The sequence below is a fragment of the Microcebus murinus genome, chromosome 10 (genome assembly GCF_040939455.1).
Source record: "Microcebus murinus isolate Inina chromosome 10, M.murinus_Inina_mat1.0, whole genome shotgun sequence".
In the NCBI taxonomy this organism is placed as follows: domain Eukaryota; kingdom Metazoa; phylum Chordata; class Mammalia; order Primates; family Cheirogaleidae; genus Microcebus; species Microcebus murinus.
The window spans coordinates 98,586,507-98,605,095 of record NC_134113.1 but is presented as its reverse complement, the minus strand read 5'-3'; the positions used below and the strand labels follow the sequence as shown (position 1 = coordinate 98,605,095).

At 44.7% G+C, this 18,589-nt stretch overlaps 1 protein-coding gene across 1 annotated transcript in view; it reads left to right on the top strand.

The window, feature by feature from the left end:
- The window catches only part of USP18 (ubiquitin specific peptidase 18), a 33,556-nt gene extending 22,361 nt beyond the window's left edge, over window positions 1-11,195 (top strand). The window contains exons 5-11 of the mRNA XM_076007772.1: window positions 2,109-2,188; window positions 2,482-2,628; window positions 4,139-4,234; window positions 5,045-5,212; window positions 8,718-8,837; window positions 9,349-9,398; window positions 10,581-11,195. Of these exons, the coding sequence (XP_075863887.1) occupies window positions 2,109-2,188; window positions 2,482-2,628; window positions 4,139-4,234; window positions 5,045-5,212; window positions 8,718-8,837; window positions 9,349-9,398; window positions 10,581-10,626 (707 nt within the window). The 3' untranslated portion in view covers window positions 10,627-11,195. The remainder of the gene's footprint in view (window positions 1-2,108; window positions 2,189-2,481; window positions 2,629-4,138; window positions 4,235-5,044; window positions 5,213-8,717; window positions 8,838-9,348; window positions 9,399-10,580) is intronic.
- Window positions 11,196-18,589: the final 7,394 nt, after the last annotated feature.

Genomic DNA, 18,589 nt, shown 5'->3' with positions numbered 1-18,589 from the left:
ACCCTGGGTTTTTCCATGGAGTTGCAAGACAGGTCAAATTATGAAAGTGCTCTTGAGATGGGACTTTTTGAGAAGCTCCAGTCCCAGTCTGACCCCTATGGTGGTTGCAAAGCTGTTGCTTTTCATAGCTTCTGTGGTTGCAGGGCTGTTGGTGTTCAAGGCTACTATGGAGCTGGGAAGAAGGGAACAGGAATAGGCCAAATTTAAAAAGCCATAAACTTTTTAATTAGGTTCAGCAGTTTTTCTTGGATAAACATTCCTCAGATTGTTGTAAACTTTGGTCAATTTTCAGAGTTTTCAAAAAGTTGATTTGACGATTCCTGCCAGCATTCTCATTGCTTTTATGGAGGAGCAGGTTGATGGAGGCCCTCATTCCACCATCACAGTTGTATTCTCACTTTCATTTAGCTTTCCATAGCAGTTTGTATACCTTATTTTTCTTATTTTTTGTTTTTTTTTTTTTTGAGACAGAGTCTCACTTTGTTGTCCAGGCTAGAGTGAGTGCCGTGGCGTCAGCCTAGCTCACAGCAACCTCAAACTCCTGGGCTCGAGTGATCCTTCTGCCTCAGCCTCCCGAGTAGCTGGGACTACAGGCATGTGCCACTATGCCCGGCTAATTTTTTATATATATATATCAGTTGGCCAATTAATTTCTTTCTGTTTATAGTAGAGACGGGGTCTCGCTCTTGCTCAGGCTGGTTTTGAACTCCTGACCTTGAGCAATCCGCCCGCCTCGCCCTCCCAAGAGCTAGGATTACAGGCGTGAGCCACAGCGCCCGGCCTTATTTTTCTTATTTTTAAAAATTCTTCTTTACATTATGATTGTTTAGATACTTGTCCTCCACTAGAATCCAGATTTCTCAAGGACAGGAGCTTTCTCTGGCATGCACAATGCCTTGAGTATAACAGGTATTAAATAAGCTGTGGGTTGGGCAAGGACCCCTGTATTTCTTAGATGAATGGGACTCTTGGTTCTGATATGGTCAGGTGATGCCAAATGTCTCCCTGTGGCAAGGCTATCTGACTTCCTTCACACCCGGTGCCAGCTCTGTGGCAGGCAGCCTTCGTAAATAATCACATGGAGAACATCACCTTAACCCTGCTCCTAGAATGGCATTGAGTTTGGGGTTCATTATCTTGGAATATAGAGTAATCTATTCACATGATATATAATATTCACCAATTATGTGCCAGGTGCTGTGCTGGTGTTGTGATAAGGAACAAAGCTGGCAGTCTTTGCCTCCGTGGAGCTTACAGCCTAGAGGCGAGACAGAACAAAACCAAAACAAGATCAAACCCCCAAAATGTTGAGTACAAAGTGTGATAAGTATTATGAAGGAAAGAAAATGGTGTTGAGATGGCAGCTTTAGTACATTTACAATAACCACCTTTTCTTGCAACATCTTTCCATTTTATCACTTGCCTTTCCTTTTGTAAAATAGTTCTCAGTGTGTTTTCCATTTCTTTGGCTTCCCAGGTTTCTTTAAACTCAACAATTTTCACTTCATTTGTGTTTGTTCACAACACGCTCAGCCTGCATTCACCTCTATGACACGTGCACAGTTCGCTGTTAACTCCAGCTCCCTCTCAGCCGGAGGCAGCCGCACTGAGATGGATCTTTCCACTTTTGCTTTCCTAGATGCCTCTGGGGAGAACCTGGCTCAGATATGAGTATTGGGAAACTGCTCAATTTTCAGGAGGGCAAATAAAGAAAATACATAAAGGAGCTGAGGACTGGATGGTCCTGGGAGTTAGAGTATTGGCTCAGTACAGACATCAGTGATTTGATAGAGACACAGAGGAGAATACACTGTTGACATTGGTTCTATCTGGCTGGGCCCCCAGTAGGGGCCGGTAGGGGTGGCTGCCAAGTGAGAGAACAGGAAACTTGTGTAATACAGTGGGACTGGAGTGTCAGTTTTAAGAGGAGCTCTCAAAAATCAAATACAAGCTTATTTTTCACTTATTGATCCCTAATATTTAGTGAAAACTTAGCCTATCTGGGGGCAGGAGGCTAGGAGAAGACAAAGTGACAAGTATTCGCGTGCTCCCAGGGCACAAGGGCATGAGGAGTGTCTCATTGGGCTGTTGCTTTTCTCTTTGGCCAGTGTTTGTCCAGCATGATGCTGCTCAACTGTACCTCACAATCTGGAACCTAATTAAGGACCAAATCACTGATGTGGACTTGGTAAGAACCTAGAACTAGGGAACTCAGAAGTTTAAGATGCTGCTCATTGAACTCATTCAGCTATCGTTTATGTGATGTGTAGAGAGGAATAAAAGTGTTAATTCACATAAAATGCTCATCATCGTTCCATAGTATGGTTTCTGTTGGTCCATGGTATCTTGCACCTTTATGTGTAAAGAGCATTAGTGGCTACCATTTCTGGGGCTTCTGTCCATCAGCTCCAACTTCTGGGAATTGGCCTGACCAGGTCTATGAATTTACTCGTCTCACCTCTCTGCTCCTCCCTCTTGCAGGTGGAGAAGCTGCAGGCTCTGTCCGTGATCCAGATTCAGGAGTCCTTGGCTTGCCTGGACTGTGCAGGGCAGCGGAGCAGAGACAGCAGCATGCTGGCACTCCCCCTTTCTCTTTTCGATGCGGACTCAAAGCCCCTGAAAACACTGGTAAGGGTTTCACTTGGTGGGTTTGCAGCTCCCATATGTCCATTTTCTGTTGTTGTAACTGAATGCCTGAGACTGAGTGGTTTTTGAAAAAGAGGAATTTGTTTCTTTTTTTTTAAATTAATTTATTTTTTCCAGCATATTATGGGGGTACAAATATTAGGGTTACGTATATTGCCCTTGTCCCCCCTCCCCCATTGGGTCAAAGCTTCAAGTGTGTCCCCACCCCCCAGATGGTGCGCATCGCACTCATTATGTATGTATATACCCATCCTCTCCTGCCCCCACCTGCCCGACACCAGATAAATGTTATTCCTGTATCTCCACTTAGGTGTTGATCAGTTAATACCAATTTGCTGGTGACTACATGTGGTGCTTATTTTTCCATTCTTGAGATACTTCACTTAAATAGAATGGATTCCAGCTCTATCCAGGAAAATACAAGAGGTGCTATATCACTGTTGTTTCTTATAGCTGAATAGTACTCCGTGGTATACATCTACCACATTTTATTAACCCACTCATGTATTGATGGGCACCTGGGTTGTTTCCACATCTTTGCAATTGTGAATTGTGCCGCTATAAACATTCTAGTGCAGGTGTCTTTTTCATAGAGTGACTTTTGTTCTTTTGGGTAGATGCCCAGTAATGGGATTGCTGGATCAAATGGTAGATCCACTTGTATCGCCTTAAGGTGTCTCCTTATTGCTTTCCACAGAGGTTGCACTAGAGGTTGCAGTCCCACCAGCACCGTGTAGGAGTGTTCCTCTCTCTCTGCATCCACACCAACATTTAGGAATTTGTTTCTTACAGTCCTGGAGGCTGGAAAGTGCAGGGTTGAGGGCTGCACCTAGCTGGAGAAGGCTGTAGAGCCTGGTTGCAGAGCCCAAGGCGGCGCAGGACCTCACATGCAAGGAGGCTGAGCGTGCTGCTCAGATCTGTCTTCCTTTCTTACAAAGCCACCAGTCCCATGCCCACGATGACCCGCCAGTCCAGTAGCCCATTAATCCATGAATGGCTTAATCCATTCATGAGAGCAGAGCCCTGTGACCCAGTGACCTGTAAAGCTGTCCCTGCCCCCATACTGCCACATTGGGGGTTAAGTTTCACCATGAGTTTTTTGGAGGACAAATGTTCAAAACATAGCACTATACAACCCAATGTTGCCAAATTCCCCTTGCTTTTTTTGATCTACCCTTGGCTTTTAAAAAGTCACTTTTTATTACATTCACATGGCTCTGGCCAATTTCCCTTTTGTTTTGGCAAAAAAACATTTCTTTCCTCCTACTTCCACTTTCCTCACACTGCTCCCCGAACAAACGCCGCTCCTGTTCCAGTCCTTCCGTCACACGTACTTTGTGAGATCCTGCCAAGTGCCACACCAGCCAGACGCTAAGGGGCACGAAGAGAACCAGGAGAACAGCTTAAATCCCCGCCTGCAGGGAGTAGGGAGGTCGTGCTCTACATGCGAAATACCAACCCCGCGCTTTTCTTGTTCTCCTGGGTGGGGCAGGAAGACGCCCTGCACTGTTTCCTGCAGCCCAGGGAGCTGTCGAGCACAAGCAAGTGCTTCTGCGAGAAGTGTGGGAAGAAGACGCGTGGGAAACAGGTACTCGCTCCCTAAAACCAGACACAGCCACCCCTTGGTGTGCACGGGGGCTGGTTCCAGGGCCCAGGCTCTCACCAAAGCCCAGGCACACTCAGGCCTCGCAGTCTGCCCTGCGGGACCCGCGTATATAGAAGCCAGCCCATCCTATATGCCAGTTTCACATCTTGCCAACACTGTTTTTGGTCAGCGTCTGGTTGTGGATATGGAGGAGGGCTGACTGTATTTACTGAAAAAAAAATCCACAGATAAGTGGACCCGCCCCGCAGTTCAAACCCGTGTGGCCAAGGGCCAGCTGTGCCTCACCGGTCTGCGGTTGCCCCTGGTAGATTCCTGGTAGAGTCTTCAGAGTCCCTGGGAGCTCCTCGTGGTCGTTGAGGAAGGGAATGTGGGTCAGGTTAGTATCCGGGATCCTGGGGTCTCTGATTTCCAGAGCTGTGCATGTGGCTTCTCGAATCACATCACTGAGAGGGACAGAGCCTTTGAAGGGCAAGAGGAGAAGGTCCGCGAGCAGTGGGCAGGTTTTCCCCTCAGCTTCCCAGAGCAGACCCACAGTTCCCTTGGGTTCTGGGACGTGTGCGGAGCCCTGGGGCTGCTCGTGCTTTTGCGGGAGACGTGCAGTGTTGCAGTAGTCAAGTGCCAGATTATTCTTCATGGGCCTCGCCAGATTCAGCAAGTGAAAGCCATGAACTCTGTTCTATCATTCTGCTCTGATCTTTGGGAAAGAACATAACACCAGCCCTGAAGTTTCTCTGAATCTACCCATTTCAAGTGCCTTAGGACTTTATCACTACAGTGATTTTGCTTTTTCAGGTCTTGAAGCTGACCTATTTGCCCCAGACCTTGACAATCCACCTCATGCGATTCTGCATCAGGAATTCACAGACAAGAAAGATCTGCCACTCACTGTATTTCCCCCAGAGCCTGGATTTCAGTCGGGTCCTTCCGGCTGCGCAGGGCCTGTCCGACAGCCAGGCGCAGGTGAGGCTCCTCCCATCCTGTCTCGGCATGCACGTGCCCTTCAGGTGGGCCCTCAGCCCTAACCTGCTGGAAGTCACCCATTCATCAGATGGCATTGTCAGGCATCTCCTCTGTGTCGTTCTGTCATCTAAGAAACCACACGTCCTCTGCTGGCCATGCTTGGGATACACAGAGCAAGGCAACAAGGGCTTGGAGAGATTCACAGAAGCATATTCATATATTCAAAAACATATTTTAAATGGTATTTTAATGGTGGAAATCTGTGTGTTCTTGAAAAACAATAGGTTATCACCGTCAATGCTATTTGTAGTTACTTTTCTTTTAAGATTCAAAAGACCTTATTTCTGTTAATCAGTATTGGGTTTGTGCTCAGTTGCCTCATAGCACTGAGGGAAGGAGCCCACAAATGAGTATTCTTTTGAAATAATATGTGGAATAGTTTCAAATGCATACGCAAACGTGACATGTTGGTTCTTAGTACCAACCACGTCCTTATTAAACAACCTGTACCCACTTTGAGGATAAAATGATAAAGTAACCAGTTGACTGGGCCAAATTTAATCAAAGTAAAGTTTAATTCAATTTTCCTGAGATGATAACTTATTAGGAGATTCTGAGGGGGAAAAAATGACACAAATATCTTTTCTCCATAGGTTAGAAATGCTACGTGGCGGATTTTTTATTCCCATATATATGGATCAGTTTTTGGACTGTGTTCTATATTATGGATCTCTTTTCTATCTATGCCCTAGAACCATGGCACTTAAAAAATTAAGGCCTGGCCGGGCGCAGTGGCTCACGCCTGTAATCCTAGCAGTCTGGGAGGCCGAGGCGGGCGGATTGCTTGAAGTCAGGAGTTCAAAACCAGCCTGACCAAGAGCGAGACCCCGTCTCTACTATAAATAGAAAGAAATTAATTGGCCAACTAATACATATAGAAAAAATTAGCCGAGCATGGTGGCACATGCCTGTAGTCCCAGCTACTTGGGAGGCTGAGGCAGCAGGATTGCTTGAGCCCAGGAGTTTGAGGTTGCTGTGAGCTAGGCTGACGCCATGGCACTCACTCTAGCCTGGGCAACAAAGTGTGATTCTGTCTCAAAAAAAAAAAAAAAATAAATAAATAAATAAATAAATATTAAGGCCTGATAATATGTTATAATAGCTCCTGTTAAAACAGAATTTCTTTACCTATTTAGGGCATATACATTTCATAGGACACTCATTTTCTTTCCTTCTGGTTTTCTTAGTTCTACTTGCACAGTCTGCCTGATGAGGTATATTTAAAATTGTCTTCTACTTAAAGGACTTTGTTGTGGAAATTTTCAAATATATACCAAAGTAGCGAAGAATTATACAGTGATCCCACATATCCATCAAGCAGCTTTACCAGTTACCAAAACTCACAGCCAGCCTTGCTCTCCTGACACCCCAGCCTCTACTGGATTGTTCTCTACTACCAGACGTCATACTATGTAGTCTGTAAATAATTCCTTATGTATCTCTAAAGAATAAGCACTCTTTTTTCTAAACATAACCAACTCCATCTCAATTTCTTAATACGATCAAATATCCAGCCGATATTCAGATTTCCCTGATTGTTCTATACTCTATGTGGTTTGTTTTAATCTAGATCCAAACAAGGCCTACACTTAAATTTGGTTAAGTTTCTTTCTTTCTTTCTTTCTTTCTTTCTTTCTTTCTTTCTTTCTTTCTTTCTTTCTTTCTTTCTTTCTTTCTTTCTTTCTTCCTTTCTTCCTTTCTTCCTTTCTTCCTTTCTTCCTTTCTTCCTTTCTTCCTTTCTTTCCTTTCTTTCCTTTCTTTCCTTTCTTTCCTTTCTTTCCTTTCTTTCCTTTCTTTCCTTTCTTTCCTTTCTTTCCTTTCTTTCCTTTCTTTCTTTCCTTTCTTTCTTTCTTTCCTTTCTTTCTTTCCTTTCTTTCTTTCCTTTCTTTCTTTCCTTTCTTTCTTTCCTTTCTTTCTTTCCTTTCTTTCTTTCCTTTCTTTCCTTTCTTTCCTTTCTTTCCTTTCTTTCTTTCCTTCCTTTCTTTCCTTCCTTTCTTTCTTTCCTTTCTTTCTTTCCTTTCTTTCTTTCCTTTCTTTCTTTCCTTTCTTTCTTTCCTTTCTTTCTTTCCTTTCTTTCCTTTCTTTCCTTTCTTTCCTTTCTTTCCTTTCTTTCCTTCTTTCCTTCTTTCCTTCTTTCCTTCTTTCCTTCTTTCTTTCTTTTCTTTCTTTTCTTTCTTTTCTTTCTTTTCTTTCTTTCTTTTTTTTTTGAGACAGAGTCTCGCTTTGTTGTCCAGGCTAGAGTGAGTGCCGTGGCGTCAGCCTAGCTCACAGCAACCTCAAACTCCTGGGCTCGAGCGATCCTTCTGCCTCAGCCTCCCGAGTAGCTGGGACTACAGGCATGCGCCACCATGCCCGGCTAATTTTATATATATATATATCAGTTGGCCAATTAATTTCTTTCTATTTATAGTAGAGACAGAGTCTGGCTCTTGCTCAGGCTGGTTTTGAACTCCTGACCTTGAGCAATCCGCCCGCCTCAGCCTCCCAGAGAGCTAGGATTACAGGCGTGAGCCACCGCGCCCGGCTCTTTCTTTTTTTGATTAAGTTTTTTTTTTTCAGTTTTCCATACCTTTTCTTCTCTTTGCAGTTTATTTAATTGAAGAGTTTTTTTTTTTTAATATTCCACAATTGGCTGGTTGGTGTCATTTAACATATTCCTCTAACCCCTTTATTTCTTGTAAACTAATAGTTAAATACAGATATTGCCCTGCATTTTCAAGTCCAGCATAAAGTCCTCAAATGAAAACAGAGAATAATTTGGACCCTCCAATCTGGGTGACTTAGCTTCGTTTACACTACTCCACTCTCTGGCTCCCCTCCCTGATCCTTATTCCACAGTCTCAGTTCGGGGCATTATTGGACCGGGGAGAAACAGAACTGTGTTCTGATGGCTCTGCACCACTCATGGGAGGAAGTCCTAATTCTCCACTTGGTCTTTGTGGCCCACCCCTCACGGCCTCCCAGCACCTTCCTGCCTTCCCGTCCTCGGCACGCTCGGCTCTGTTGTGCTGCTGAGCTTTGCAGTCTCTGAGCCACGCGCAGGAGCACCCTTCCCATGACTTGTCTGCCACTTGGGTTCCTCCCTTAAGGTCACTCCAAGTATGTTTTCTCTGGGGCAAATTCCCCAGCTCCGTAGCCCTTCCTTAGCTGGTTGTTCTGTGTCATTTTGGGGCAGAATTGGGTCTTCCCAAATTACCTATAAAGACATCTGGTATAAAACATGCCATTATAATGCTGGTTTTTCTATTTCTTTTTCAGTTAGTTGTGAGATTCCTGAGGTTAAGGACTGTTTTCTAGTAACCTTGAAGTACCACTACCTGGCAAAGTGGAGGCAGTGTATAAGTGTGTGATGAAATAATGTGTTTTTTTAATTCAAGACTAGGGCTAGAAAAGGAAGAGTTATAGTTGAATCATTTTGTGCCTTGTCTCCTTCCAATCCCGACAGTATGAACTCTTTGCTGTGATCGCCCATGTAGGAATGGCCAGCTGTGGTCATTACTGTGCTTACATCCGGAATTCTGTGGATGGAAAATGGTTCTGCTTCAATGACTCCAATGTTTGCTGGGTGAGAACCATCATCCAAAACACTGCCTCTTGCCCTGCATTAGCCACCTTTAATAAAGTCTGAGCCCAAGACCGCATGGTCCTCAGGATCAAGACACACTGGTCCTGTTCCCTGCAGGGCCTCACGTGAGGTATAAGGCCCTTCTCTGCATGGCCTCCCCATAGGGTTACAGCTCTATGAGAGTCCACTTACCTCAGTTTCTAGGTTTTTGGTGTTCTAGGATGGGTGCCCTGCAGATTCATGCTTTGTGGGAAACTTCTGGAAAGCCAGAACAGTTAGAAATATATAAGTTAGGACTTTGTGATAAACATAACAAAGTCTGAACAGAGGGACAAGATATTAAGAAGACTTCATTATACATAACATCCTAGTTCTAAATAATCCCAGTTCTTGGGAGTTATGAGGGTGGGCTTGTCTGGAGGAGTGAGAGAGGGAAAATTATAGCACCCTGTCTTCTGCGGGTGCTAAATGTCAACTGGATGCTTGACTGCATTTGTTCGTGTACTTCCAGGTGTCCTGGGAAGACATCCAGTGTACCTACGGAAATCATAACTACCACTGGTAAGAAAAGTGTTCAGGTCATGGAGACCTGAGGAGCTTACACAGGGTTCTTGGAGCTGTATGAAATGTTGATGGATTCAGGTGTTACTATGACGCTGATGACTCCCCAGTGTCTGACTGTACCATGCTTTCCTGACAACTTAGACTGAAGTATATGTCGCTCTCCAAACAACCACGCCTCCCTCTTCCCCTGTGGCTGTGCACATGCGGCTCCTGGCCCGACTGCCCGCTCCTGCTCTGCGATCTAGGCAGATCCCTCTCCCGTGGGGCACTCATGGCTTCTGCTCTGTGCCACCTTCACTGATTGGCCCCAGGGCAGGCCTCCTTTACAGCAAGGGCCACGCTGTTTTTCAGTTGCTTGCTTGCATAGCTTGCTTTCACAGGAGAGCATGAACTCTTTGAGGGGAAGGATCCCTTTTTTCATCTTTCTTTGTCTGGCTTGCATTTAGTGAGGGTCAATAAACATTTTTTAAAAATCAACAACTACAGAGAGGAAGCTGGAGGAAAGAAATCTGGGTGAAGTTAAAGCAGGGAGACTGTACATTTTTTCAGCTGAGTTTCCAGATTGTATACTAGATGGTATTTAAGGTGATTTTCAGCTGCAGAGGCAGGCCTGATCACTTGAACAATAATGAATTAGGGAAAACTTTGTCTGAAATGCTCCTTCTACTTTCTTTTTTTTCTATCTTTCTTTTCCGTTTCTTCTAAGCATTTCTCCTAGATGCCCAATCGTTGTCACTTGCTGGTTGTCACTAATTCTCTCACTGTTTAGATCACAGCATGGCACATTTTCTCTGGAAAAGGCCATATGGGGCTTTGTGGCCTATATGGTCTCTGTTGCAACCACTTAACTCTGCCTCGTAGAACAAAAGCAGCCATAGATGATCCGTAAATGAGTGAGCATGGCTGTGTCTCAGTTAAACTCATGTGCAAAAACAGGGTTGGATTTGGCTCGTAGTCCCATGGTTTGTCAACTTTTGATTTAAACATTAACTAATAGAAACTTAGCGGTTATTTTCCCAGGTCACCCGTTTTGTGTCCCTCTGAGGTGATAGATAGGTGAAGACCATCCAACAACCTGGAAGTTTGCTGATGCTTCTTGTCCTTACGTGAATTAATAACGTATCATTTCATGATGAATGTTTCATTTTGCTATGCTGATACATGTTCTCTTCTTTCTAGGCGGGAAACTGCATATCTTCTGGTTTACATGAAGAGTGAGTCCTAGTGGGTATACCCTAAACCTTCAGAGACTGACAAATCATCATTTTCCTTTTCTGTTCCTGAATCTACCTAGTCTAAGAGATTTTGCAATGAGGAGAAGCATCATTTTTAAACTGTATAAATAAACCTTATTTATAATCAAGGGTAATTATCAAAATATTTAAGAATGACACTGGACAGGTCCTGATCAGTCAGATACTTTTACCAGCAGACCCTGGCCACATGGCTAGATCGGGGTTCTGGTGTTTCCTGCTGTGCGAGGCACTAACTCTTTAGTTGGGAGATTATGGGGTGTCCAGGTGCTCCCGGGGAGAAGAACAGTGGTAGTGGGAGGCATTTAGGTGGCAAGGGTCAGTGGTAGGAACGTATTTCAGCATTTTACAACTAATGTGACCATACTGGTATGTGCTGGCTGAATGCCAGTCCTGTTTATACTTTATTTTATTTTTAGAACCCATATGAATTCCATATAAATCAAATGTTTTATAATTGTTATTCATTTATTCAGTAAATATTTATTGATCTCCATAAAATAATGTACTGGGTACAATAATAAATAAAGTTCTCTTAAAAGGAGTTTGCAGTTTAATGGGGGAGGGTAATTAAAACACTTAAGATTCTGGGGGTTTGTGCTATAGGAACCCAAAGGCAAGGTAAATCATGTCTATTGCGGGGCTGTGGGGGAAGTCTTCGGGCTGGAAGAGGTTAGGTTGGAGGACAATTTACAGGGAAAAGCGGACTCAATGACATGGACGAAAAAGGCAATGCTCAGCGTTCAAAGACAATCCACAAACGTGTATTTTCTATCCAAGGAAGCAAGTGATGAGGGATAATGATGTGAAAAGCTAATTTGACAGGTAATGAGAAACACTAAAGGGGCTCAAAAAGAGAGGAACACTTGTTGCGTTCTGGTTAAACTAATCTGGGGGCCAGGGACATGGGTTAGAGATAAAGGTGGTGCCCAGAGCCATTTTGGAAGAAGAATGGGTGTGGATCATTAGAGAACGGGGGTCCAGGGAGGAGAGCCAGGTAGGTGTTAACATCAACATCCCCTTTTTCCGATAAAGCTATTGTTGAGACATTCAGATGTTTAATGATTTAAGATTTCATACTTGATAAGTGGCAGACCGAAACTTCCAACGAAAAATGTGGGTAATTTCTTTATTATTTTATTTTTATTGGCTAAAAATGATTAGCTATGCAAGAATAAATTCTTACTGTAAAACCTGCAAACAATATACAGATACATGGAATCCCTTCCTTAGAGCTTACCATCGTTAAACAAGTATGTATTGGTTTCCTAGAGCTGCCGTGACAAACTACCACAAACTGGGATGCTTAACATAACAGAAACTTACTGTCTCACATTCAGGCGGCCAGAAGCCCAAAAGCAAGGCATCCAAAGGGTTGGTTCCTTCTAGAGGTTTTGGGCGAGAATCTGTTCCATGCTTCTCTCATCTCCTGGTGGTTGCCGGCAATTGTTGTCATTCATTGGCTTATAGCTGGGTCATTCCAGTCGTGCCTTCCTCTTCACATAGCCTTCTATGAGAGTCTTTACATGGTCTTCTTACAAAGACACTAGTCACTGAATTTAGCGCCCATCCTAATCTATTAGAGCTTCATTTACACTTAACTAATTACATCTACAAAGACCTTATTTCCAAATATGGTCACATTCTGTGGATATAGCTGGACATAAATTTTTTGAGGATACTATTCAATGCAACACAAGGTGTGTATCCGTCTAGGCCTTTTTCTTTGCATTTGTATATATATACTGTGTTTCCCCAAAAATAAGACAGGGTCTTATATTTATTTTTCCTCAAGAAGACACCCTGGGGCTTATTTTCAGGGGATGTGTTATTTTCCTCTCAAAGCCTCAGCTTGCAGCATGCACAGGATGGCCGGGACCTGATGGGGGAGCTGACCTTGTTGGTGGGGCTGCCCGCACCTTTCTGGTCACCCCTGGGATAGTAGCTGTCACCATGGGGCAGATGAGAAGGGCTGCTTGTCGTCTTTACCGCTCCAAGATGAAATGCATGGGTTGTGCAGATCCCCTGTGTAGCCACGCCCACCACTAGGTCTTATTTTCAGGGTAGGGCTTACATTGCGCAAATGCTTAGAAATCCTGCTAGGGCTTATTTTATGGGTAGGTCTTATTTTCAGTATCACAGATACAAATATCTGTACCACTCCAGGTCAGGAGTTTGAAACCAGCCTGAGCCTGAGCAAGAGCAAGACCTCATCTCTACTAAAAAATAGAAAGATACTAATTGGACAACTAAAAATATATAGAAAAATATTAGCTGGACATGGTGGCTCATGCCTGTTGTCCCAGCTACTTAGAGGCTGAGGCAGAAGGATTGCTTGAGCCCAGGAGTTTGAGGTTGCTGTGAGCTAGGCTGACGCCACGGCACTCTAGCCCGGGCAACAGAGTGAGACTCTGTCTCCAAAAAAAAAAAGTCATTCTAACAGATGTGTGATATTATCTCATTGTGGTTTTAATTTGCATTTCCCTATTGATTAGGCTGTTGAGCATTTTTTCATGTACCTATTGGCCATTTGTATGTCTTCCTTGGAGAAATGCCTGTTCCAAATTCTTTACCCATTTTTAATTGAGTTGTTTTCTTGCTATTGAGTTGTTGGAGTTTCTCAAATATTTTGGATATACCCCTTAACAGATGCATGGTTTCCAAATATTTTCTCCCATTCTGTGGTTTGTCTCTTTACTTTGTTAATTGTTTCTTTTGCTGTGCAGAAGCTTTTTAGTTTGATGCCATCTTATTTGTCTATTTTTGCCTTTGTTTTCTGTGCTTTTAGGGTCATATAAAAAAAAATAATTGCCCAGACCAATGTTGTAGAGATTTTCCTCTTTGTTTTCTTCTACTAGTTTTATAGTTTCAGGTTTTATATTTAAGCCTTTAATCTAATTTTAGTTTATTTTTATATATAGTATAATGTAAGGATCTAATTTTATTCTTCTGCATCTGAGTATCCACTTGTCCCAACATCATTTATTAAACAGACTGTCCTTTCCCTATTGTGTCACTTTGGCACCTATGTGAAAGATCAGTTGACCATAAGTGTGTGGGTTTATTTCTGGGCTTTCTATTCTTTTCATTTCCATTTGTTGATGAGTCTGTTTTTATACCAGTACCATGGTGTTTTGATTATAATTTCTTTATAACATGTTATGAACTCAGGGTGTGTGATGTCTCCAGCTTTATTCATTTTGCTGAAGACTATTTGGCTATTGAGGGTCTTTTATAGTTCCATATGAATTTAAACATTGTTTTTTCTATTTCTGTGAAAAATGACATTAGAATTTTAATAGAGATTACATTGAATCTGTAGAATGCTTTAGGTAGACATTTTCAAATATTAATTCTTTCAATCCATATGGATAACCACTTATTTGTGTTCTTCATTTTTTATTTATTTATTTATTTATTTATTTATTTATTTATTTTTGAGACAGAGTCTCACTTTGTTGCCCAGGCTAGAGTGAGTGCCATGGCGTCAGCCTAGCTCACAGCAACCTCAAACTCCTGGGCTCAAGCAATCTTTCTGCATCAGCCTCCCAAGTAGCTGGGACTACAGGCATGCACCACCATGCCTGGCTAAGTTTTTCTATATATATTAGTTGGCCAATTAATTTCTTTCTATTTATAGTAGAGACGGGGTCTCGCTCTTGGTCAGGCTGGTTTTGAACTCCTGACCTCGAGCAATCTGCCCGCGGCCTCCTAGAGTGCTAGGATTACAGGCGTGAGCCACCGCGCCCAGCCATGTTTTCTTCATTTTTTAAATCAATGTTTTATAGTTTTCAGTAAGGCATTTTACCTCCTTGGTTAAATTTATACCTAAATATTTAATATTTTTATTGCTATTGTAAATTGAGATTTTCTTAATTTCTTTTTCAGATAGTTCATTGTTGATATATAGAAAAACTACTCATTTTTATATGCTGATTTTATATCCTGCAACTTAAATGAATTTGTTTATCAGATCTAATAACAGTTTTTTGGTGGAAACTTTAGAGTTTTCGATATATAAGATCATATCATCATCAAATAGAGGAAATTTTACTTCTTCCTTTTCTATATTATGATGCCATTTTTATTTCTTTATTTAGAACTTCCAGTACTATGTCTAAAAAAAAAGTGGTGAGAATGGGCATCCTTATCTTGTCCCTGATCTTAGAGGAAAAGCTTACAACTTTTCACTGTTTGAATAAGGATAGCTATGTGTTTGTCATATATGGCTTTTATTGTGTTGAGATATCTATAAGTATTCTGTTGAGATTTTTTATTCTAAAAGGCTATTGAATTTTGTTAAATGCTTTCCCTGTATCTATTAAGATGGTCATATTATTTTTGTCCTTCATTTTGTAAATATATTACATTTATTGATTTCCATATGTCCATCATCCTTATATTACAGTGATAAATACCACTTGGTCATGGTGAATGATATTAATATTGTTTTAGCCCATATTGAGTTGATATAAAGGAATATCTGAGACTAGATGATTTATAAAGAAATAAGGTTTATTTGGCCCATGATTCCGACATCTGGAAAAGTTAAAGATTGGGCATCTGGTAAAGGCCTCAGGCTGCTTCCATTCATGGAGAAGGTGGAGGGGAGCCGCATGTGCAGAGATCATGTGGTGAGAGAGGAAGCAAGGAAAAAAAGGAGCTAAAGGCATTTAAGTTGAAAGAAATGGCTGCTAACCCCCAAAGAAGAGTATTAATTTCTTCATGAGGGATCCACCCCCATGACCCAAATTCCTCCCATTAGGGCTGGTACCAACATTGAGATAAAATTTCAACATGAGCTTGGCGAGTGGGGACAAATATCTAAGATTCCATTTTTAAATTGGCAATTTTTGAATCAGGTCTATAAATTAGACAAGAGCACTGTAGCAATGTTAATGTCCTGATTTTGGTTACTGTCCTGAGGTTACATCAGTGAATACTTTATTTTTAGGTAACACCCACGACGCATTGAGAGGTAAATGAGCAGCATGGCCGCTACTTTCTGGAATAAGTCTAGAAAGAAAATAACAACATGGATATATGTGGAGAGAGAGGAGGATGCAGTCATGGGAAAATGTTAAGATTTGGGGAATCTGGGAGAAGGGGTACAGACATTCTTTATACTTTTTTGCTTTTATTTTTTGCATGCAACTTTTCTGAAAGTGTGACATTATTTAAAAATGGAATCTTTTCAAAAATACTCTAAAAGGAAGGTATAGCTTCATTTTACAGTGGAGGAAACAGAGGCACACACAGGCACGGTAACACCCCATGCGGGTCACGCAGAGTGAGTGGCAGAGCTGAGATTCCCACCCAGGGGGTCTGCCTTTCCAGGTCCTAGCTCTTGGCTGCCCGGCCATCCTCCCTCTAGAACGCTGAGCAAGTCCCTTTCCAGGGCCCTCTGCCTCACCTCCCTCTCCTGCACCCCTCACGGGAGGGGTCTACACAGCCAGAGCCTCCTCGGCACCAGGTCCCGATTCCTGGACCACAGGGTGAAGCCAGAGAATTTGAACAGGAAAGCCTAGGGTGGTGGGAGGGCAAGGTCAGGCATGGTGTGGAATGAGGCGAGGGCAGCCCAGGTGATGGCCCCTCAGAGCCCACACCTGTCAGCCCATGCTCCCAGGGACCTGTCCTGCACGTGGCCCACCTGTTCTCCGTGGGGGCTCTGGATAGGACACAATCTGACAGCAGGGTCCCAAGCTAGGAGAAGAGGACTGTGCTTCTCACTCCTCAGCCCCTTAGGGGAGGGCTCCCAGCAGCAGGAGGCTTCCCTGCTCCTCGCTGCCCACTTCCAGTGGGAATGGACACAGGCCCTCACACTTGCATAACGTGAAAATCTCAACCGCATCGTCGCGCAAGTGCATCTCCCACTTCTCTCCCTCCTCTGAGTGTCATGGCCTCTGTCCCTGCTGACGGGGCCTTGGTGCCCGTCTACCTAGCACTACCTAGAGTGTGCTGTCCAGGCTCGGGCCTCCAGGCCTGGGCGCTTCTCGTTTTCTCCACCCGCTTCCCTCCCCGCTGGGCTCTGCAGAGAGCCCGTCCCTCTCTCCCGCGCACGCTGCCTTGGGTGGGCTCCCTCCTGCAGACCCGCCACGCCCTGAGACTCACTCCTGCCCCCGTCTCTGAGCAGCGCAGAGCGGGGCACTGCCTGCCCCGCGGGTCGCCGGAGCCTCGCAGCGCTGGCACAGCGGCTCCCGAACGCGCCAGCGCGGACGTCTTCCCCGCCCTCGGCGCGCCCAGGCCCCTGTCCGCGAGCACCTCCCCCGGCGGACCTGCGGGAACCTCCCTCTGACAGCTGCCGCCTTCTCCCAGCACGGCACGCCCGTTCCTGCGCCGCCTCGCCGGGAAGCACGCGCCCAGACCGCCAGGGAAGCCAGTGGCAGCCAGCGACGGACAGGTGGGGCGAGGGGCGGGGACAGAGGCCCCTCCGTGGGCTCGAGGCGGGAGAGGAGCAGACCGGTCCTGGCTTAGCGTCCGGTCTCCTCTCCTGCTCCCCCGTCCTGCTCCAGCCTCTCTGCCGGCACACCTCGAACATCACTCACAGGGGTCGCCCCCTCCCGTGAGGAACCCCGTGCACAAGCATCGCCGCCCTGGGCTCTGCCGCTGCCAATCTGACCTGAGGCACCACTTCTCTGCTTGGCTGGCAAATTCCTGCTCATCTTCCCAGACAGACTCACTCCTCCGCAGGGGCCGATCCTCCCAGGTTGCCCAGGACTGAGGGGTGGCCCGGAGCTAGACTTTCAGTGCTGAAGCCAGGGCTGTCTTCAGGGAACCAAGATGGCCAAATGCCTCTAGGAAAGCTGCTCCATCCAGCCCCACAGGGAGACCAAGGCACAGCCCCCTGTGGCCATTTATTTATCTATTGACTCAGGCACACAAGGGCCTCCTGAGGGCAGGGTCTGTTCTCTCACATGCTACCCAGAATGCAGCACTGTATCTGTTATTTTATTTTATTTTTTTGAGACAGAGTCTCACTCTGTTGCCCAGGCTAGAGTGAGTGCCGTGGCGTCAGCCTAGCTCACAGCAACCTCAAACTCCTGGGCTCAAGTGATCCTCCTGCCTCAGCCTCCAGAGTAGCTGGGACTATAGGCATGCGCCACCATGCCCGGCTAATTTTTTATATATATATCAGTTGACCAATTAATTTCTTTCTATTTATAGTAGAGACGGGGTCTCACTCTTGCTCAGGCTGGTTTTGAACTCCTGACCTTGAGCAATCCGCCCGCCTCGGCCTCCCAAGAGCTAGGATTACAGGCGTGAGCCACAGCGCCCGGCCTTGTTATTTTTAATAACTGAATTTTTAGATAAAAATTCCTGTTTGCTTTATCTCATATTCCTAATCAACCCTCCACAAAGGCCCGCACACAGTGGGTGCTCATAGATACTTGTCAATAATTGGAGAGCAAATAGTCCTAGAAATGAGGCCTCTTTCCTCCTAAGCCCAAATAAAATATCGTTCAGTGACAAGAAAACAAGATTGGAAAATGAGAAACGTAGATCCGAGTGCCAAGACTCTAAAACCCTTGGGTTCCTTTTTTACACCATTGAGATAAGGTTATAACAGCAACAGGGTCATTTAGCCTTTTGACTTCACAAAGCACCTAAATGGGATCCTCCTGTTTCATCCTCATCCACTTCCCAAGGGAGGCAGCTGGGATCTCCCAGACCAAGGGTCCTCAGACTTTTTAAACAGGGGGCCAGTTCACTGTCCCTCGGACTGTTGGGGGCCGCTGGAGAGTGCGGTGCATGTTCCACACATGCGCACTGTGGGCCCGGGACCAGTCGGCTGCTAAGCAGGACAGGCAGCGGCGGGCCGCATGTAGTTTGAGGGCCATAGTTTGAGGACACCTGTCCCAGACCTTAAGACACTTGCTATGGGGGGGCCCTTGGAACAGCTGGGGAGGGGCTCAGGCCTTCCCCACCACAGGCCTT